The sequence below is a fragment of the Varanus komodoensis genome, unplaced genomic scaffold (assembly GCF_004798865.1).
Source record: "Varanus komodoensis strain SLA01 unplaced genomic scaffold, ASM479886v1 scaffold6_4, whole genome shotgun sequence".
NCBI classification, from domain to species: Eukaryota; Metazoa; Chordata; class Lepidosauria; order Squamata; family Varanidae; genus Varanus; species Varanus komodoensis.
Genome location: NW_025336347.1, coordinates 13,602,266 through 13,626,045, shown reverse-complemented (window position 1 = coordinate 13,626,045; position 23,780 = coordinate 13,602,266). Strand labels below are relative to the sequence as shown.

Genomic DNA, 23,780 nt, shown 5'->3' with positions numbered 1-23,780 from the left:
ATTTATTATGTGCTATTGTATTTCATTGTATTTTATCGTGTTGTAAGCCGCCCCGAGGTTTCGGCAAGGGGCGGCATAGAAATGTTATAATAATAATAATAAAAAAGTCTTTGACTCTGGCTGAAGCCTGTTTGTTTGCTTATGGTTTTATGGCCTGGCCTTGCACCACCTAGACAGGATATTCCCTGAGGATGCTCTGAGGGAAACTGTTTTTGTGGCTGGTTATCAGCAGCCCTGAACTGATAAATGCACACATTCCTAACTATCCAGACACTAAATTCTCTACCCCTGGGGAGAATTGAATGAATAGTGATTCATACTCAACAGTTTTTGCAAGGTCAAAACAATGAACACTTCCCATCTGCTCTGGGCCTGGCATTTCATAACCCCAAGCTGACATTACAGCAAAATGCATCCCAGAACAAGATTGTGTTGCATGTGTCATGGTAGAAGGGTGCCACAGCATGGGAGAATTCCCTGGGAATCAAAGAGCTATCCGGCAAAAAGACAACGGGCCTACCTGCTCACAGATGGCCCCAGTCATGGTGACTGGGAACGGCCGGACATTGCCTCTGCCCAAGTTCTCCCTTTTCCTCTGATTGCTGAAAAGTTTGAGTTCTCTCTTCTCTTCCTCATCCAGTGAGTTGCAATATCGTACCTGGACATAAGGCAGTGATAATTTGCATTATGTTTCAAGAAGCAAGCTTTGGCTTTACTATGATTTCTTTATACAAATGCACGCACACACTGTTGTACATAAATATTTCTGGGCCACAGTTCAGGTCAGCAGCCCTCCCTAAGATGTTTTACAGCAATAAAATATAGGCCAATGCCATCCTAAAATAGCACAAATTTTCTAAAAGCCACACGTGCTGCCAATAAAATAATCCAGCCTAGATAATACTAAAAAGCTACAGCAAAGCATAATTGGGGAAGGTTCACAATAAACAGATTTTCAGGGACTGCAATGAGAGAGCCCGATGGACTCCCACTGGCAACGCATGCCAGAGACATGGAGTCACGGCGTGTACTTGCTCCCCAAATAGCCCTCAAAGGCAGGCAAGCAAAAAGCGCCTCTGCTGGTGTTCTTCAAGTGCAGGCAGACGGAAATGGACGATGGCCATATTTGAAGGAATTTTGTTCCAAACTGTTTAAGACTCTAAAAGTCAAAGCCAATGCTTTAAATTGGGCTCGAAACTGAATCAGCAACCAGTTCGGGACATCTCAATTCATTTTGTGCACTGCGTAAATTTTTTGCAGACACAAAACAAGGGAAAGGGGGTATTAAAACTCTTCAGCTGTAGGTGGACCTTGTCCTCCAGTGCAGATTTTTGTTTTTTTCCCGAGAAGACAGTTTTTTCCTAAATTACCAGCCCGCAGGACTCCTTCCCCCTCCGCTCTTCTTTTACTGCCGCTGCCTCTGCTGCTCTCTGCACTGCCCCCGTTGCTGCTGCCACCACACTCCTTAATGTGATGCCTGGTGTGCTCACATCCATGCTTTTACAAGCCATGGGTGCATGTCGTGGTGCGGGGAGGAGATACCCTTTGTCTCTGCAACACCACAGCTGCTCACTGTCTCATGTTGGAAAACAGCAAAGTACTTCTTTAGCATCTTTGCACATATGGCTGAAACAAGGACAGGCAGCATGGCACAGTGGTTAGTGTCTTGGACTCAAGAAATCTAGGCTCTAATCTCTGCTCAGCCACTGAGCTCACTGGGTGATGCTCAGCTCCGAGACTAATTTACCTTACACGATTGTTGCAAAGATAAAAGGGATATGAGGGGGATTGTGTGTGCTACCTTAAGCTCTGTGGAAGAAAAGGTGGGATGTAAATGTAAAGAATGGTAATCTTAACTGCAAAGGCAAAAATGAAGTATTTTGTACTAGTGCTGAAGAGAGAATGCTGGTTTAGTCTTTTGATGCACGCTGACCTGCTTTCCTGGAGCCAACCAAGCAATGCTAATTCATTTACTGCCTATCTGCAAGCTGAGGAAAGAGGAATTACTTTCTGATTCTGCAAGCGGCGCTCTTTAAAGGGACTTCAGCAGTGCTCAAAAGGGCTTAGCAAGCCTTCGGCTGCAAAACTTGCAGCAGGGTGGTAACTATTTGCTTGCTTGCACACTGAAACTGGGTTCAGACTTAAGCCAAGGCCAACACAGTATTGTGAAAATGATGAAAAGGGCTTGGCCTTTAAATGATTAAAATATACACTACCATTTCTCAGCAGGAAACCTAAGCTATTTAAAAGAGACAGACGGACAGACAATCATGGATTCCTCAGAGAAGAACTGAACTTCAACACTGACACTCCAACAAGTCATATGCAAAAGAAGTCTGAGCTCAAGTTTTTGCTTTTGTCTTAAAAACCACACGTTAACAGAAACAAAGAAAGAACTAAGCGGGGGCGGGGGAGCAACCCAAAGCAATCCATACTCACAACATGTTGACTGACTGAAGCACAAAAAGATGGAAAACTGGGTGGATGGGAAACGGAATGGTGTGTCCTGGAAATGCGCATAGCTGGCTGGCTGGCACACTAAACAGGAGAAGCTCTCCACATTGCAACATCTTGCTGCAAGACACAGCTTTGGTGCTTTGAAGATGGAATGGGAGACATGGTTTATTTTCCAAAGATCTGCACGCCTTCAATATTTTGGGGGGTCACAGTTTTCAGCTCTCCCTCCACTAAGCCAATTTCATCGTACCATCCCATAGATCCATTCACCCAAGCCCACTTCTGCCACTGGAAGCTACTCTTGATAGCCAGAATCACTAAATTAAACATCCATGCTCAGAGGTGACGCTCTCTTGATGTTCTGCTTGTAAACTTTCTGGAGAATTTTGTTGGCCACCACTGGACACAGAATGCTAGACAAGATGCAGCCAAAAGACTTGCCAGACACTATAAAGTGCACAGCAGAGGATGCAAGTCCAAAATACCAAGCCACCCCCTTGGCACCCACTTCTGCTGCTGCTGCACAACATTCATTTTATCTCCATGTGAACTACTTCTTGCGTGTTTGCAGCAAGACTTGCCTGCATTGCACTGTGTGAGTGCGTCAGTTTCCTGGCCCCGCCCCCCCCCCTTGCTTTTGGGCCTTCTGGTATGCACGTCTTTGTAAGCTGCCCCGAGGCTTTCTGCGATGGGGGCGGCATAAAAATGCTATAAATAATACATAAATAAATTCCTATATGGATGAAGCATGGTCATTTCCTCAGGACAGGACAGGGACAGCCTAACCCGTGTCCCTCCCAGCCAGAGGACAGAGCCTTGCCATCATCCTCTGCCTCAGAGCCTGAGTCCCTGGCAAAAGAGCCCTCTGGGAGCGTGCAGAAGTTTCAGGCTACAGAATCAGGCAAAGCCCTCTAACAGTGTCGTCAGCAGCACCAGGAGGTACGAAGCTGATCACAAGACAGGTTTTTGACATGTCCCTTTCTCCCTCCTGGACATACTCCTATGATTTCTTTAGTAGAAGAAAGAAATCCGAGGAATCCAAACTTGAAGGAATTCAAGTTCCTGCTTCCTCCCTGCCTTGATCTGACTGAACAACAGCATGTGACACTCACACCACAGTCTGAGGGGCAAGTGTCAAGCTATCATGTGAACTGGAAGCATTTGAGTTCTCAGCATGAGAGGAAGACAGAACTTCCCGATGTTATTCTTTTGTTTTGCCATAGCAAAACAGTACTTTTAGCAGCTCACTAAACACCAATAGCCAGTACAAAACCCATGTATCTGACACCATATACTATATCATCATCATCTAAGACGAATGTATGTGTAACAATCAAGGGCAGACTGCCTAGTCAGATCACAGGAACCTAGAAAGCTGCTTTGTGTGGAGTCAGAACCGTAGTCCAATTAGCTCAGTCTTGTCCAGACGGACTGGCAGCAGCTCTCCCAGGTTTCAGGCAGGATTCTTTCCTAGCCCTACCTGGGGATGCTGGGGGTTGAACCGGGGCCATCTGCATGCAAAGCAGCTGCTCTGCTACGGAGCCACGGCCCCTCCTTCACGTCTGGTCTCTGGCACCAGCCAGTCAGCTGGACCGCTGCATGGAAGCATCCTGCCAAACATCTAACAGCACTCCCACTGACAAGTCGTAGGGTTTGTATCTGTAAGTTGCCCACAGTGTGTGTTTTGAAGCATTTATCATGTGTGAAGGTGGCTGTGAAAAAATCAGATGCCCTCATGATGTGAACAGCATGAATGGTGATGCACTTGTTAAAGCGCATCACCACTGAAGCGTCAGAAGCACGTTGAGGCCAGTGCAAACACTTGAGGCTAAAGCCAAACGGAAAGACCACAACATGGCCTGTGACATCCTGGAGAGCAGCCATGTGTGCAGCTAGCCCAAGGGCTGATTCCTCATGGCAGCCATGCCGGTGCATCCCCCAGAATCTCCGTGGGGCTCTGCTGGATTGTGAGCTAGCTTTACGACTGCATTCCAAGTATCTCTGGAATTCTTCTCTCAATCAAGTCCTCCCTGACAAGGGCACCCTGCTATTGGCAAGGCTGTGCCTGCCCTTTTAAGAAGCGAGGATACTGGAAGATACTTGTCAGAAAGGCTCTGCAAGCCAAGCAGGGGCACCAGAGTGACCTGACGCCACAGAGCACCTTTCACATAAGCAGTGGCGAGAAGCCAGTTGAGCCTAATGCACCTACTCTGAAAGAAAACTGTGAGGAAATACAGGACTAGCCTGGAAAGGGTTTGATATGGTAAAGGGGAAAATGAATGCGTACGCTATGGGCAAGAAAGCAGGAAAGCGTTTCTGAACAATTCGGGCTTGCTGTTCCAAGAATAATTGTTCTTAACTGGTTGCTAGGCAAAGTTGGAGGAATTCAAAACATCCTAGAATTTTATTTAATCCAGTCTCTCTGATCATTAAGCCCCGACTACATAAACAAACAGCCAGAGATTTGTCCAGATTTACAATATAAAGGCTTTGTAAGCATGCATGTACCAAGGGTAAAGAGGGAGCCAGCATGGTGCCATCCACTGAAAAGCACTCAAGGCCCACAGGACAGAAAAATACACCACTCTGCATATGCTCTACCGGGTATGTGACTGTATGTCTTTAAGAGACCCTGCCTCCTAAGGGTACCCCTATTTGTAAAAAGGGATGCATGGACAGGCGATTGGGAGGGGGAAACCGGAGGAACCGCACTGGCTGTGGGATGCTGGGAACTGTAGAGCTTTCCTCTGTCCTAGCCTGCATGGCACTACATGCTGAATATCCTTCTGTCTGCAGCAGAGAACGGCCACCACGGGCTGCAGCCTCTGCAGTACAGCCCACTGTCACCGTTGTGTTACCAAGAATGGTGATTTATTGATTTAAAACATTTGTATGCTGCCTGATTGTGCCACAGCACCTCGGGGCAGCTCACAACACAAAATGGCAAAGAGCTGCTAATTTCTGTCGGAAGTCACCAGCGAATCACTGCAGAAGTCTACAGCGGCCAAGCATAGCTCGCTTTCAAGCCAGATTTGGCTATGATGGCATTCTGGAGTTTCTTGCTGCTGAAAAGCAATGGCCAATCCACAATGTTCTTTTTGCTGCTGCTCCCTCCATATGACAAACAAACACAACAGTGTAATCAGATGTCTATCCTCACTGAATTAGGGCTTATTAAACTCAGTAGGCTTACGTGTAGGTGAACGGGAGCAGAACTCTAGTCAACCTCACTAAGTTTAGGAAGAATACCATGAACCACAAGCATTTGCACAAGCTGACATTAACCCATTCTGGACCTAAATGGTAGTAATTAAAAACAGTCATAATTGGGCAACAAGGAAATAATTAGGTTTTTCTGATTCTCTGGCTCAAGAGGCTTAGACTCACCAAAGCTTCCTGAGGTTTAGTTTTAAGAGAAATCACCTCCCTTCCCCACTTCCCAAGCACTTCAGGATCTTCACAAATGCTAAAATTAACTCCTCGCAGGGGGGGAAAAACCCATCAACCCAGTTCTTGTCACACACTCAGAGTGCTACACCATGGCCTACTTAAAATGTGTCACTTTATAATTTTCCCACATACGCTTTTAGAAAAATGTTGCACCTATGTGGCGGAAACATATGTGAGAACATGGCAAAGGATTCTGGGGCTGGACATCCCCACCTTTCTTCCTCAGTGTCCACTCTCTTGCATAAACCCACGTAACTTCTTAGCGAGCTGAGAACAACTTAAGGTGCTGTCAGTAACTGCAGTGAACATTGGCAGCTGTCTTCAGCGAATCACAACATGGGTCCAATACTGCCAATGGGACTACCATACTGAGCGCCGGTGTGGTGCGGTGGTTAAGAGTGCGGGACTGGACTCAGGCGGTCTGGGTCCTCCTCCTGCTCCTGGCTCTCCCACTCAGCCATGGAGCTCACTGAGTGACTTTGGGCCTGTCACAGATTCTCAGCCCAACCAACCTCACAGGGTCATTGTTAGGAGGATAAGATTGAGAGGAGGAGGAGAATTGTGTTACCTGCTTTAAGGTCTTTAAAAGAAAAAAAAAGTGGGATATAAATATAATGAATAAATAATGATGGGCAGAAGTTCTCCCCGGCTCCAGGCAGATTTTCCAGCCCTACCTGGAAGCACCAGGAATTGAACCCATGACCTTCTGCAGGCAAAGCGGGGGCTCTACCACTAAATGAGGGAAGCTAAGCAGAATATAGCTTGCTATCCTGGTGGGGTTACTGGGGAACCCAGCAGTTGCCTGAGTTCTTTTAAAAATTTTCTACTGTAGCCAAATCTGAAGCACTTCATATTCAATATGCCACTTGACAATTCTGGAACTGCTTGTTCTGTGGTGTTCGTCTTCCTTCCATTAACTTAACTTACCCTAAACTATCAGGGGTTCAGTTTACCCCTATAAAATGAAGGAAGTGAAACTACAAAATGCCTAAATCAATTTGGAGACTATTAAATACACAGACACAAACATATATTTGCAAGTTGGCTTTATCATAATCCAAGAAAAATATCCTCATAGTACTGTAATTGTAAACTTGTAAATGCAATTTACTATTTGTAATACTTTTCAGAGAATGCCCATATTAGTCTATAGGACTTTTGTGAACTAGCTGCATCTGAAATCTTTTGCCAGGATAAGTTTGCTTGTCTCTAAGGGGCCACATTATTTGTAATGTTCCTTTAAACAAAAAACAACCCTACTAGGATTCATGGAACTCCTTCCGTTGTTTATTGTGAGCTCAGCATTTCATCAAGACATTTTTAGTTTCTGTTTTGCTTCCTACTGCTTTTTTTTCATTTCCCTGACTTCCTAATAGCCAGTGACAATTGCTTAATCTATGGCCTGTTTATTTTCCCAAGTCATACGGCACAAGGTTTGCTTGCCCCTAATTAAACAAATAGGCACTCATCTACTCTCAGTTGCTCAGGACACACTCTACATATCCCTTCTTACAGCTGAAATATGGCAGCAAAACAGATTTTTTTGGAGTGTATCAGAATATTTCTGATCAAGCAAAACACAAAGCTGAATTACTGAAATTCAGTGATGAAAAAAGTAGCCCCGAGTGCACAACACAACCAGCAATGGTTCCAGGGAAAATCTGCGGGAGCAGTTAGACAAACCACTTCTGTCCATTGTTTGTGCATGGCCACATGTGGACCGGGAGCTCTGGCATGCTGCTCCCACAACAAGCCACATGGCATCCTTGGCTTCTGCCAGAATTCCTGGCTTGCATGTAGTAATAAGCAAATCCATTCCTCTTGCTTGACTCAGGGACCAGCCGTTTCGGGGTCTTCCCCTCTTTGTGCAATTCTGTTCTAGCTGGTCATGATGAGATAATGAACATGTGGCCATATTACAGCCATTTCAGCTGCATTGCATATGTCCTTTATTCTGTTTCTTGATTTATTTAAAAGGCTTGCATCCTGTTGATTTCCCTCAAGGCAGCCTTTTAAGAACCTTATAACATGACCAGTTCCCTGGCTCAGACCATTTCTCTCCCATATCCTTTTGTGCTATGTCTTTATAAACTGTGGGGCTCAGCTCAAGGCAGGATTGTGTTTGTTTTTATGGATATGTAAGCCACCCTGGAAGCTTTTCTGAATGAAAAGCAGAATGTAACTAATTAATTAGCCGACTGATTAATTTCAAGGTGAGGAGCCCCTATCCATACTCCCCTCCTGACTGAATTGGAAATACAGTTTTGGACCTCTGAGGCTCCCACAGTTTTCTAAGTAAAGTCAACATAAATGGGCCAACTCTGGTTCAGAAGCCAGTGATCATTTGTAATGATGAATGGGAGTTTCTGAGCTGGCTTGAATACATGTCCCACTTGACTGACCCCTTAAGAAAAACACTGGAGGCCGTGTCTATCACGGCCACTCTGCTATGCACAGAACGTAGTGCTATCATAAGCAACCTCTTGCGCTACACGGATATCACAAGCTGGTGCAACAGGTTTTCAGGGGCAATGCGTCACACCAACGCTTATGCTAGCACTGTCTCAACTGCGTAAGTGGAGTGGCTGCATTGGGTTCAGCCCCTGAATTGTGGCCCATTAGGTTAACACTAGCCCAGTTCACACATGACAGAAACCCACCATTATTATGGTGGGTTGTCCTGATGTATGAACCAGGCCCTAATCGCTGAGGATATATGAAAACGAAAGCCAGAGCCTGGTTAATTGGGATCCATTCCTATCCTCTCTGCCAATTAATTCTTAGCTTCTGTGTCAGGAGGGAAAGGGAGAGAGAAACCCGAAGGATTTCTCTGTCAGCCAGGATCGTGCTGTGCATTTGTTGGAACCCCCGAGAGACCCCTCGGTGCTCTCCTCCAATCCCTCATGGCTAAGCAATTCTATCCATCTCATTGATTTGGCAGATAGGTGGGAGCCGTATTGTACCTGGCAGGCCTCTGAAGTCCTCCCTGCCTGCTCACAGGATGTCAGTTTCATACACACATACCCCCAGGTGGATAAAAACAGACAATTTTCTAATTCTAATGAGTGTCTTGATTTCTTTAAAAAATGTAAATACCAGGCTTCCCTTAAAAGGCAACTAAGTTAATACTAAATAATATGAATAACAGCATGGTAGAATTAATGGCTCTACAAGATACAGTGAAATAAAGGGTTTCCTGTGTAAATGAAGACCCGACCTGATCATTTCTCAGGTAAAGTAATTTATATACTACCTACCAAACAAACACAGACATTGCATTTTCATCTCATAAAAATAAACCACTCTAGTCAGCCATGAATGATCAGACCTTCCTTCTACTTATCCGTCAGGGGTATTTCATTTTTTGTTAACTAAGGCAGAGCAAAGCAGAACTGAGCAACATTGGAAAGAAGAAAAAATGGTCTGCCAGCATGTTCCTATCTCTCCATACTTTGCATACAATCCTATGCAGGTTTAAACATAAAAAGGCATACAGCTAACATTATGCCCCCGACGGCTCTTGTAGGCTTTTTTCTGTCTAAATTTGCATAGGACTGAGCCTTTATTTTCATAAATTGTCATTGCTACTTGGGGTAAGGAAGGCCCTATTTGGAGGGAAGCCTGCAAAACGTATACAATGGGACCCAAAAGAGGCTCAAAGCCTGGCTGTCAAAATGAAACAACAATACAAATGATATTCTAAGTTGCAAATATATCTCCAATTGTCGGGGAATAAGTCCTGTTGAATTAAATGAGATTTACTTTTAAATTCACATGGATAGGATTGTACTGTTGTAAAATAATATGCTGTACACATCTACTAAGAAGCAAGTCCTATTCAGTTCAATCCAGGTCAGTAGTACTGCATCCAGAGAAACTGCGACCTTGTTTAAATACGTAAACACGAGAGATACATAAACAAGAGAAAACTTATTTAAATCAATGATATCAACTAGCTTTTTTTCCTTGCAGATTAAACTCACTGATTCAATTCACTTCATCTGAACCGATACGCCATGTCATGTCCTCCAAAAGATGAAATACAGGGACTTAGAGCTAAACAACACATGAAATTAGCCAATGTACATATTTTTAAAAATGGAAATTGTATCACCTGTTGGAGCTGATTATTAATGAGATGGAGCAGACACGGAAGGGAACTAAACCCTTCATTATCTGCTGCATTCCCAGAAAAATCCTTTTTCCAATACTAGTATTTGTATTGTGAGGAAATACCATATTGGAACTGAATTGCGATATATTTTGACCCTTATATTTTTAACTAAGCACGGTTCTTTACAGTCCTGGCATGAAGCAGAAATGACACAAGCAACTTGTTTTAAAGCATCTTGAGGCTGAAATCAAGCATGTATGTTTATCATTATATATCACATATAACATTATAGACGCCATGAATCGGTATGTTTTTTCAACTGTCCAATTTAGTACAAAAGCAGGAAATATACAATTAAAGCAACCACATTAGAAAACAATGCCTTTTATTCAGTATAATTTTCATGCAAGTTGGCAACAGTTCCATATACTGAAAAAATACTGTACGTATAGACTGCAGTTTGACTATGACATTTACATCATCTTGAGAGATGGATGGGTTTCTCTCTCTGAACTCCCAAGTTTTGATTACATTCCTTATGAAACCGTCCGTGGGTGTTGCTTTTATGGTAAAAGTGAATTTTATAGAAAAATATACCATTTTTTGCTAAGCACGAATTGTAAATTGAAGTGCAGCGTACGTGCAGTTGAAGCAAGTAGTAATGAAATAGCCGTTCCATAAACGTATAACTCCATATTTCAATGCAAGGATTATTACCACCCCAAAGAAAATTAGATCCTTTACTTCTCATTCCCCCGCCAGGACAGGAGAAAAGTGAGTTCCCCCAAACTCTACAGGGGTTTTGCAAAGCAGTCCTTTAACAAACCCTTTGTCAATACTCAGTTAACCAGCTAATTGGAACACACAACAGCAGTATCGGAAAGATGGTCCTGGCCCCTGTTATGTTCACTAAGCCAATGTTTCCCCAATTATTTCTAAATGACTCACCTCATTGTCGTGTGGTGGCAGCTGGTGTAGAAGCTGTTTGATACGGGCCTTCTCCCCCGGGCTATTCACGTAGGGCACTTTGTCTTCTGGTAGGCAGCTGTAGTACTGATGAACCTAAATGTTAGAAAAGGGGCACTGCAGTACAATGTCTTGGTTTTTGCTTTTGACATGTTTACTTGGACTGACAGAAACACAAAAATCAAGCCCTCTGAGCACGAACACCCAACAGTCCTATGATGTACCATTAAAAGCAGTGAACTTTGCTCGGGATGGCGGTAAACGCTCTGAATTGAACAAAAACTGAAAATGCTTTGGGAAAGGGTTAAAGACAGAAAAAAGATCAGGCTGTTCTCAGTCTAATGCTAACCCGCCAAGGCTGTTCTTTACCGTTTTCTCTGTTAGTCTCCAGAATGTGAGCATGTTTCCCTTGGCTAGGTGGATCTGTCAGCACCTGCCTTTGTAAGCATGGGTTAAGGCACTACTCCTTGGCATCCAGTCTGTGACTGGGTAACTGAGTCTCCACCTACACTCGAGCCCCGAAGGCCTCTTCTGTAACAATTTGTGAAAATAATCAGCAGATAAAATCTGTCGGAAGGCTGGGTTTCTCTTTAAGTCTCAGAGTATGTAATTAAAAACAAACATGAAAAGTGTAACACACTGCTCAGTGCAACAAGGCCAGGTCCCAGGAGATCCCATTTATAACATGAATGTTTGTGATGTGCACACATCTCCGGTTCGGCTTATCCTACTACGGCAGCCAGGGGCCCTAACTAAACAGACTAGTTCTGTTTGGAGTGCAGCTCTCTGAACACTCATTTCTGTGATGTTCTGATGTGACGCTTGTAAGGCGAAAACAGCAGATGATCAGTAATACTGGGTTTGAAGAGCCCATCTTCAGAGGACGTGATCCAGAGTATGGATCTCAGAGGATGTGGTCCAGAGAACGGAAAGTGGGAAATATTCAGCATCAGAAGTGTTGAATCTGGGTCAAATCTGGCCTACGTGGGCTTTCATTTTGTCCCTCTGTGGTTCCCCAGATGGCCACACACCACTCCTCGCATCCCATTCCATCCCTTTCTATCCCTTTCCCCAACCACCATTCACTTGGTGAAGCCTTGGCTTTTGTGCAGTTTTTCCCATTCTAAATGGTTAAAATAACACTCCTAAGGATTAGTTACTGGTAGAAAAGCCTTAAGCTAAAATACGCTGGTGGTTTTGGAAAGCTCATGCAAAATTCAATTCAGCCCTCAGGCTGAAAGAGGTTCAACACCCCTGCTCTAAGGCTTCTGCTCCAACCTCGCCCACACTCAGCAACGTTTAATTGCCATCCAAAGGCAGATGCCATCACTCAAGAAATCAAGCTGTGCACTGCAGAAAGTTTAGCATGAGATTGCACCTTCTGAAATGTAACAACTAGCTGCTAGGACAGATGTGTGCCATTGGAACATGGCACCATCTTGGAAGCATCCAATCCTCCTCAGAAACACAATTGCCTCCATCATTTCTGTTGGTAACATTGGAGGAAGAGACGGGCTCTTCAAATGGTGCCCAGTCTGCAGTGGGTTGGCAATTTGCACTACCATTAATTGCCAAGTCATTCATAAACCTAACATTCCATCTGACACCATGATCACAGAAGTTCTGGTAGCAAAGGAAAAGAGATAATACAATAAAAGGGAATGTGATAACTTCCACACTCTATCCCTCATTTTGCCTACTGTTTAAAGGAGTGCCACACGTATTATACTCCCGGAAGGGGATACCACTGAACAAACACATCCTTGACATAGGGAGCAATTTCATTACTAGGAGAAACATAAGTGCTTAAGAACCTAAGACGTTCCTTAGGTTCCTTATATAAGGAACTTATATCAGTTCCTTATATCAGGTGAGACTATTTGTCCATCAACCCAGTACTGACTACTCTGGCAGGCAGCAGTTCTTCAGAGACCCAGGCGGAAGGGTCTTTCCTGTTACCTGTAATCTGATCCTTCTGCAAACAAAGTAGGTGCTCACCACTGAACCATGGGGATGACGAGGAACATCTTTATTCCCAAATATCTCTGAAAATGTTCTATGAACCCCATCACATGCACTTAAAATAATCAGATGGAGCCCTACTGTAAGTACCTCCATTGGCTGATGTAAGCCTGGCAGACACAAGAAGCAGGGCATTCCCAGTGGTGGCACCCCTGGAATACACCTGCCCCAAAGAGCTGAGGTAGGTTTTACAAAGGAATACTGTTTCAACAAGCATTTGTAAATCTAAATTGTATTCCAGTCTCAATTGAAGGTCTATTGCAACCTGTTGCTACTCCTAATTTGTAAGTGTTATTTATGTGGGGGGAGAGGGTTGGGGGGAGACATTTAATTGATTTTTATATTATTTATATATCCTTTATTGTTGCTTTTTTATTTTTTTCCAAGTCATGTAGTAGCATCTAAATGAATACATGATTTCAAAAATTAGAAAATGGGCAGGGACATAGATGGTATCAACTGGATAACAAGAAGAATGAGATGAAACTGTAATATTCACAGGCCGTGCTTTCTCCAACTTTACATTGTGAAGCAGACATGAGGCTTCCCACTCCACTGATGTCAATGCAGCAAGGGGAAGAGGAGAGAGTTCACATTACAGGATGGCACATCATTACCTAAGCCTCAAAATGTGCTCACAATGATGCTGAACATGAGTTTCGCATGTGCCCCTGTAGCTCTCTTGCAAGGATCACAAAAAGATGTGTGATTATACCACTCCCCCATTATGATTTTATTTCTCTTTTACTAGCAAGCCATTTATTCCATCGAGAGAGCTCCAAATGAAATATCTTAAGAACAACTAGGTAAATGATAGGGTTACAAATGTTAGAAATGAAATCCCAGCACCACTTACTTTGCATTCATAACACATCCTTCACCTGGTCCCTGAACAGGGGGTTCATTAAGCTGAAGACGAAGGAGGAGTTGCAACCAATTTGGGAAGACCAACTGAAGCAAATGTAGCGTGTAAGGTGACCGGAATCTTAAGCTGAATCTCCCATTATTCCCTTTCTCCACTGTAATTGTCAGGGTCTTTGTGAATGGCTACATTTTCAGCGGAATGTCCCTGCTGACAGCTAACTGCCTCCTTGTTCTGCAAATCCGGCACTCACGATTTGCTGAGTGTCTGAGCCCACTGCGCCCCTGCAACTGCGTGAATCCAGAAGTAATTTATTCTTGACTAGCTGCCAAATTATGTTACATTGCTCCCTAAGGTAATGAGCTCTAAAGGCTCCGAGCACAGGCAGGAAGAGATAACAAGTCCAAATGGCAACTGGGTTATCCAATGAGAATGCATTTGTTTCCTGGCCATCACACGGAAGAATCTGGGCAGGGAGCTGCTGAGAATTTTGCCTCGGAAGTTTTCCCCTGGACGCCGGTGAGACCTACTGCAGTGAGCTCTGGTTCAGATTAGAAAAATAGCTCTGCAGGGATGGGCAAGTGAGTTTAGAAAACTAAACCCGAGCAAAAGCAAGGAAAGCAGGTCCTGACCTGCACCTCGTCACCTGAAGTGAACTGTGGACGGTTAAGGAGATTTGGATGTGCTCCCAAAATAAATAAATAATTACGTTTCAAAAGTTCCATTTGCTTAACCCCACAAAAGTCATTACCTCGCTTAGTCTTCCTTCACACATAGCCCACCCTGCCTCGGTGACGTCACCTACTTGCAATGCAGGTAAATCCTTGAAATCATCATGAAGTCATTCTCTGATGCTGCTACTTTTCTCAACCTTGAGAAACAGCATGTCTCCCTGTGCTGATGGTGAAAGCGGCCACCCCAAGCCCCAAGAAAAGACAGTCTGGCAGAACACATGTCTTTGTGATGAAAGTTCTCTGATAAGTCACCGGTTACTCTCACAGATAGTATTATTCCCTGGAAAGGATTAATAAGTTTTACCACCTTCCACTGCACTTTCACTGGAAAAATATTTTCAGATCTTTGGAGGAAAGCGTTTCTTTCACAGGCATAACAGAAATGTCCCTCCACCCTTTCCCATGTGACATTTTTTGGCCATTTGGCTGTCTGTTCAGTCATCTCAGCTACCACAAATGGAAAAGAACCCCCCACCAGCGGGGGAGGCTACAATCCATTCCCACCGAACAGGTTCAGAAATCCTTTTAAAACAAACTGGCAAAAATGATGCAGACACACGTGATCTCCTAGATACCACTAGTGGAGAAGTGCATGCCAAATAACGTAAGAACTTGGAGGAAACAGAGCTGTGTGTAATGATGGGCATGGAAGAAACTAGGCAAAGGGCTGCCATTCTTGACAACAGCTCTCTGGTTCTTATACAGTGCAGCTTGTCTCTGAAGATGGGCTTTAGCTGTGACCCTGCTGTAGAGTACACTGCAGAAGGAGGTTCTGGGGCTGCGCTCTTAAATGCACTTGGAAGGAAGCCCCGTTTGGATCACAGAGAAAAGAACGCTGAGTAGGGAGAAAAAGACTTTCTGTGCCTTTACATGGACTGCTTCTTACAAGTCATACTTGGTGATAGTGCAACATCACAAGACGTTCATGTTGCATGGGATAATACATTAGCACACTGTAGGTGGCTGACTTCGCTGTTGTCGATGCACAGAGCAAGGGTGCCAGTCTGCCAAGACCTGCCCAAAGAAGCCTCACAGAGTGCAATGGACTGGCAGTGTCTGAAATACATTCCAGCTTGTGAAGAAAGGATCACACAACTGATGGCAATTCTCTTCCCGAGTACAGAAAGCTCACAAGATGAACTAGGCGTGGTGCGAGAGGGAGGAAAAGGCCTAAAAGGAAATGGCTCTTCAGGGCCAACCGGCAAGCGACATGCAGAATGTGTCTTTGTACACAATAGGCAGATTTTAAAAACATAAATTGAAATTCTACTAATATTTATTTCAAGGTAGAGGTGAGCAACTCATGGCCCCAAGTGCCTATGCTGTGTTTCCAAAAATTGCATTGCTTGTGGCAAGAAAACAGGCAACAGCAAACTGCTCTGGAGAGATTAAAAAGTCAAATTTGACTTGAGATCAAGCTACATTTTATCTTCTTACTTCTTTTTAACAGTTTGCTGCTGAAATGTGATTGCTGGGACAAACATACAACATAACTACCTAAGACTTGTTTATTCATCAACAAATGGGAGCAATTGAGTCTGCTGGCTCCCAGTTAAATTCAGCTAATTAACCGGGCACACTCCAACCCTGGGTTGTTTAGCACAATCTCTAAAAGTGGAATTGCGAGTTGTTGGGGGAAGAACAACCTGTCGTGTTAACACAAGAGCAAGGAAGAACAACCTGTTGTGTTAACACAAGAGCAAGGAAGAACAACCTGTCGTGTTAACACAAGAGCAAGGAAGAACAACCTGTCGTGTTAACACAAGAGCAAGCTAGGAGCAACGGTGGGGAGCTCTATCAAGTAATGGCTTGGAGAAAGACTGGGTAAGGATATAGTAACTGACAGAGGTACATCCTACGGTAACAACGTAAGGAGCACCTTGCAGGATGGTGCAATGGCCCGGCTCCCTGTTTCCACAGCAGCCAGCAGGATGCCTCTGTGAAAGCACCCAAGCAGGACAGGGAGCTAAGAGACACAGGCAGACCGATCCTCCACAAAGACATCCTGTCTGTGAACCACCCTGAGCGCCTTGGTTGCTGCAATCTGTGTAGGCAGCATCAACGATTAGGTAGAATAGAAATGAAACCAGCAAACTAACCTGTAATCCCCTTCTAAGGGCCATTACCAAATGCCTGTCTTGGTCATTTACTCACTAGCTGGTCTTAGACACTCAGACCGTCTTACGCATTCATCTCCTGCACCTTCAGTACTGGGATGGCAACAGTATGAATCTTCTTTACAAGGTCACGGCAAGCATTACCACAGAATGGTTCGATCAGCGATGCGGCCATCATTCCAGCCTGTGTAACCGAGGGCCAGGGGAGCGCCACATCCTCCTGCAATAAAGCTCAAGTAACGTGGAGCGCAGGCACAGCACATGAACCATCAAAGTGTCACAGAAGCACAGGCTTATAGGCAGGCCATCTTGTAGGCTACCTCTTGTGCTGACAAGTTACTGCACCAGCCACTTAAGCATCAGCTTAAACAATAGAGTTATGCATACTATATAAAAGGTATGATATGAATACAGCCATCTGATGCAGATCTTCATCATCATCTCTCATGAGTGTTACACATGGAGATTCGAGAAAGACAGTGCTCTGGAAGCTGAAATTTTTCCAACATTTTGGGAGCTTTACAATCCCATTTGCCCTTATGACTTTATAAAATAGATAGTTGGCTGTTCTTCCATTTTTTACCATTAGATTGAGGAACAGCAACTTGGACAAGACTGCGAAATCTGCCTATGGCAAAAATAGACTTTGAACTACTCACACTGACTTAAGAAACCAGATCCCCCAGGACTAAATCATATGTGGATGGTTAGCCGTACTCATAAGAAAAATTTGTGCATAGCAATTAAAGGCATTTTTCCATTACTTTATGTTACAGTTCATAAATCAATGAAATACATAATATTTTTAAATACTACTATTTAAATACTACTATTCAATTTTTTTCCCTAAGTGTCTGTAGCTTTTCAAATATATTGACTGTGTTTGGACAAACTTAATAATGCATTATATCAGTAAGACTTTTGCTTATGCATGCAGCCCCTTTGCTAATTCCACAGGAAACGGCTAACAAACCAGGAATTCTTCCAATTCCCTGTTAGGTCTGAACCAGGAAATCATGGCTAAGAGCTTTAGATAAGAAACCATGGTATGAAGTTGGTTCAATATCCCCAGTTTCCTCATTCATGTAGAACAGGAAGCTTTAGCTTACAGATCTCCTAGTTTGTCTGCTGGCTCATACAAAGGAGTTGCATGTTCAATAAAAGGCCTGTTCATATCTTGGCTAATGGAATCAAAATTTGATGGTCCAAACTCTCCCATCATCTCCATAACCTTCTAGGCGTACAAACAGCTGCTTTATACCTGGTCGGACAATGGATCTTAGCCCAGCTGAGCATTTCCCATTCTATCTGGCACAACTGATGGCAGTTTTCAGAAGGAAGTGTTACACGCCCCCCATTACCTATTGCTTTTAACCAAAGATGGCAGGGACTGGCCCTGGACATTTCTGCATGTGGTCTACCATTCAGCTATGGCCCTTTCATAAGCCAGGCTGGACTAAATAGATGCTTTCCTATTGGGATGCTCTTAACTCCCCCCCCCCCCCCCCGGCAATCAAGGCCTACAGGCATCTGATGCAGAGAAGAAGCAGCAGCCAAAGCAATTTCTCCTCCTAGCTCTCTCATTCTGCATTTTTGCTAGACAGTGGTTTATGGCCATCTAGCTGGCACACTTTGGAAGGTGGCTGCAGAGGTCAGAGGATATGTCTGGGAAACTTCTGAAAATCTGAAGCGTCTTGCAGATGATGTACAGGCGCCACTGGATCACTATCTCAAACATTTTGAACAAACATGGATGCAACTGACTCTTCCCAAAGGCCCCCTGAGACGAGTGTCTGAGGGCAGGCGCTGTCAGTGACATAGCACAACGACTCTGCAAGTAAGGCACAACTTCTAAATATTGGCAGGAAGAAAGAATATTACTAAGCAGGTTCAGTCTCATATCAAATGTGATAATGAAAAATCCTTCACAAACAACATTTTTCATAAGGCAGTCACAGTGAAGCAAGAGAAAAAAAATATATTGATCTCCCAGCTTCCAAAATACTAATTTTTCCTTTTCCCATAGAGAGGGGTAGTTCAAACAACATCCACTTAACTGGAGACATCACCAGCAAGAAAGTAATAAGCATGTTGGAAATTAACAGTTCCTTCAAGCATAAAGAAGAAAAGTTTGGTGGGGAAGTGGGGGAAGCCTTGTAAAATGAAACAAGAAGATTCTCTTTCAAGTTGAGCCAACTTTATTCAAAGGAATTGAGGGAAATAATTACATTAGCCCACGATGCATGTAAGTTCTCCATCAGCCTTATTTAGTATGTCTCTCTGCTGTTTTTCTCCTCCCCTCAAATTTCAAAGTTCTTGAGTTTTAAAAGTCATCACTGCATGTTCCTTAGGGATGACTGAATTCTTGGAGGAATGTCTTCAAAGGCCCTGGGTGCTCTGGGGATCCAGCTCTTTTTCTGACAAAAGACATCTACCAGCAGGGAACTGTGACTAATAAATTGACACACAACTGCCTCAAGCTATTACATTAGGAGAATGCATTGCCCCTTCTCTCTCCTCTGCACAAGCTCCAGATAAGTGCCTGCAAAAATATGGAGCCCAATGTTTAGTTTAGATTAGATGATGAAAACCTTCTCCATACATCTGTCAACATTTTGAAAAGATCTGTTCTCATGTTTCTCCAGCTAAGACTGTCTCAGGTACTGATGAGGAACAAATCAAGTCCTGATTGATTATTGTTGTTGTTGTTAGTTGCGAAGTCCTGTCCGACCCATCCCCACCCCTTGGACAACATTCCTCCAGGCCTTCCTGTCCTCTGCCATCTCCTGGAGTCCACATAAGCTCACACCGACTGCTTCAGTGACTCCATCCAGCCACCTCATCCTCTGCCGTCCCCTTCTTCTTTTGCCATCTATTGTTCCCAGCATTAGGCTCTTCTCCAGGGAGTCCTTCCTTCTCATTAGGTGGCCAAAGTATTTTAGGTGGCCTGCTTGATAGGCAGCCTCTTATCTTATCTTATCTTATCTTATCTTATCTTATCTCCACCTCTATCTCAAATACACTTGCATGGAAGTTAGGCTGACTGATACAGTTCATGCTTGTTTACTCCAGTTTAACTAAACTGGAATGACTGTTACCCTTTGAGTCTCTCTTCACAATTACTTCTTGACTCTGCACCGGGAAAGTAAATCAAATTGCCCTCCTGAGACTGCATCACTTTACAGTGACCAAACAGTCTGCATTATCAAAAACTTTCTGAGTATGACAAACTATTATGAAGGCAGTAGGTGTTCTAATCCCGCACATCACTTTTCTACATCTACTGAGTTTGTTCTTACATGGCTGGGTACTCAACCATGCCTATATCCACGTGCATTCTGAAGGACTGCACTACTTAGCTTTTCTGAATGAAGATTTAGCAGTATAATGTATCACAATCATGGATTAACAAAGTAAGGACTTGATTGGACCAGTGGAAAGTGATCTACATGGAGCTGCCCATGAAAACCGCTTGGAAACTTGCACTGTTGCGAAAATCGTGACTGGGGAAAAGTGCTGAGTTCATGTGAGCCCTTTATTATATCAGTTGTACCAAGTGTCAGCTTGTTCCTGAGTAGAATGGAAAGTCGAGTTAGGACTCTATGTGTCCTAAACATATCTTGGGACCAAGATAGGTGAAGAACAGTGAACCCACCTATTCTTTAAGATCAGCTGATGTTTCTCTCTCGAGTGTGTGGCTAACTTGATTCACACAACACGAAGGATCCTTGTGGGTTAATTAACCAGTGTGTGTGGCACTGGTTTGAATATGCAGCCTCTGACAGGAGCAATTGGGGGTTATGGCATGTTGTGAAAACTGGCCATTGTGGGTTGATTGCAGACTAAACAACCTATACTTTAACCAACCATTAATTGAGGGTTAACAGAATCATAGAATAGTAGAGTTGGAAGAAGCCTATAAAAGCCTTTGGGTCTAACCCCCCGCTCAGTGCAGGACTCCAAATTAAACAGTCCCTCTCACATGTCATCTTGAGTTGTGAGCTTTTTTTTTTATTGTGGATCGCTAATTAATCCACTCTGAGCCACAAGTCCTTTGTCTTCTGAGACACATTTGCTGACAGTGCATAAGAAGACTTTCCCTGCATGCTCTTCATGTGGAACTATGTGGCCCAAGCTGTTACCTTCCTCTGTATTTCGGTTCCGCCAGCCAATGTGGATGGCTCTTTTCAAATCAGTTTTTGATTCCATTGTTGCTTAATTTAATTTCCTGTTAATTTTGGCTTTTTTCATTTCTTTTTGATGCTACTGTTAGCCACATAATGATGTATTATTGTGATTTTAACGATAGATTATCAGTATTTTTGTTTTCTTTTTCTATATTGTAAGATATTCATGTGTGGAGAGAAAAATATATTTTAAATAAAATAACATATATTACTGTTATCATCATTACATTGCATTTATATTATAGCTTTTTCCTCGTGTGAGCATCCCAGGGCAGCTTACATAGCTTCATTTAGCCTCACAACAACAACCCTGTGAGGTGGATTAGGCTCAGAAATAGTGACTGGCCCAAAGTCATCCCACCAAGCTTCATGGCCAAGCGGGGACTAGAACCTGGGGCACCCAAGGCCCCAGTCCAACACTAACCACTGCACCACCCTGGCTCTCATATCTGTAACATGAGGATTAGTGTGCATGAAAAGGCAACTAACCCATATTAAGAAATATCCCAGCTATCTGTAATTGGAGCTGGTCCCAGATGTAAGATGCTAGAATGACAGGTTTCTATCTTTCAGGAAATGGGAGCCATTCAAATTATTTACACCAATCACAGAAGTCAGGTGGCAGTTCTTCCAAGTTAAGTAAATCGGTGCTGAGTTGTAAGCACTCTGCTTCTGCTGCACTCATCCTGACAGGGCTGGGCCCTAGCACAGGCAACAGGTTCACGGACTGAGCTCTTCCTCTGGCTAAATGAGTGGAGTTCTCACAGCTAAATGTGTCCCCTCCACCACAGTAAATTGCACAAGGGTCAGCCAATGCATAGCGGTCCAAGTTCTCAGTGAGCACATCTACAATGAGACACGACACTCATCTTCAGCCTTGCCAACAGGCTACCAAAAGCTGCATAAAGGGATGTAAATGACATAATTATGTAAATAAATATGGAAATACATGGCTCCATTTCCATGTTTCTCTAAACAAAGGGAAAACTAGATTTTGCTGGGAGCTGGAACTCAGGGTGGAAAGTAATGAACCTGAAACTTGCTTGCAGGAGGAGCAAAGAAAATACACCATCAATGCTTCCAATTATAGCAATAAAATCATTGCTCTTTAGTGACACATCTAGATGGCCCCGTAATTGACACACATTATCCAAATCTAGACAGGACACAAGTCCAATTATCTGTAATTGCTTTCACGCATGGTTACGTACATGACACTATATGCCACTCTCCTGTCTATTACCCATGAGGAGGGAGGGGGAGGCGAGGGGAGGGGGAGGGCTGATGGCAATTCCTAAGAACTTCAGCTTTGCCATCTCAGTCTGCCACTGGCTCCTAAAAGCATTAATTCTATCTATCTATCTGGAAGAATGCAGCATCTGTCCACAAAATAGCATGGATAACACAGTTGGCTGCTTTCCATCTCACCCAATAAATATGCACCCAAGAAGAGAGAAAAGCACCTCCCAGCTATGATCTCTGGGGTTGGCCTGAGTGAATACTGGGCATTTTGGAAGTCAGGATAGAACTGCCTGGTAATTCTACCCATCTTGAGTATATCACTTAACTTGGTCCTCATAAATGTGCAAATTATTATTATTATATTTATTCATACCTATTGCTAGTGACTGGGACTAAAGGCAGCTAAATGTAAAATGTATACAATAAAAACATAAAAATGTACAAAAGTTAAAAATATGATTAAATCACTTAAATATTAAAAATATGCAGAATAAAAACATTACAACCAACATAAATAGTAAAACCAGTCCAGTGCAAAGCCCAGACCGTTTTCAAATGCCCATTGGAACAAAAAGGTTTTCATCTGCTTCCAGAAACCCAGCTGGGAGGGCACCAAGCAAACCTCCCTAGGAAGGGAATTCCAAAGCACTGGGGCAGGCCCTCTCCTGCAACCCACCAAGCAAATCTGCAAGGTGAGAGAGCGGTCCAGCAGATTTTTGACACTTGCTTAAAAATAAAAAGTGGAGGTATATTTCAGGATTGATCGTTCAGTATAGTTTTATGCATTCTTGAAAAATATGCAGACTCATAATAATTTCAGCTCTTTAGGGAAATTTCCTAAAAGAATGAGGCAGACAGCATGCAATTACCAAGCATGGCACTTTGCTGAAACGTTAACTGTACAGCTTACAGTTTGATCAACAATGTCATTTTAAAATAAGAAACACACATGCAGTATAGTTATTTTCATTGGCAGGAAACTCTCCCAGATCTAATTCCTTCTACAGCATATCTTATGCCTTTACAGTCCCAACAGATTACATCTATGGGAAGATGATGTACAAGAGAACAAAACTCCCCAAGTTGGTAAGATGTGCTTCTAGGAACACAGCTTCAGGGTGTCAACTTGCAACATAATTATTTGCTGGCACAGCAAATATTAGCAGACAAGCTTCATTCCGAACACAACTGAGTCCAGGAGGTATCAGAGGTCAATGCAAAGGTGACAAACTCAAAACCTTGCGTGGAGTACAAGCACCAGACTATGAAAGTGGTATAAATGGTAATTTCATGAGAAGAGTGTGCCAGGCATCCAAAAAGCAAGGAATCGTGCCTTATATACCTGGGGGGAAATCGGGGGGGGGGGGGGGACTGATGAAAACAGGTTGGTCCTGGCCAAAATACATAGTCTAGGCGTAGGAAGTTGGTGTTATCCAGATGTTTTGGCTTACCTCCAAAATTCCTGTCCAGTGACCATGCCAGGAGCTGATAGCCCACAGGAACTTACCAGAGAGCACCCACACTGGGTTCCAGTGCACACATGTTCTCTCAACACTGCCCCAGAGCCTACATTCTCTAGGCAGTTTACAACAATTTCTTAAAAACTCAAAAGCAAACATAATAAGAGTA

At 43.5% G+C, this 23,780-nt stretch overlaps 1 protein-coding gene across 6 annotated transcripts in view; it reads right to left on the bottom strand.

Moving 5' to 3' along the window:
* PRICKLE2 (prickle planar cell polarity protein 2) overlaps positions 1–23,780 on the bottom strand; it is a 171,408-nt gene that overhangs the window by 56,289 nt on the left and 91,339 nt on the right. For 5 of the 6 annotated variants that reach the window (XM_044451864.1, XM_044451863.1, XM_044451862.1 and 2 more), the window contains exons 3-4: positions 10,970–11,083; positions 521–658 (exon numbers count right to left, since the gene is read on the bottom strand). In XM_044451864.1, coding sequence (XP_044307799.1) covers positions 521–658; positions 10,970–11,083 — 252 coding nt within the window. The remainder of the gene's footprint in view (positions 1–520; positions 659–10,969; positions 11,084–23,780) is intronic. The other variant, XM_044451867.1, reaches the window with a different exon arrangement.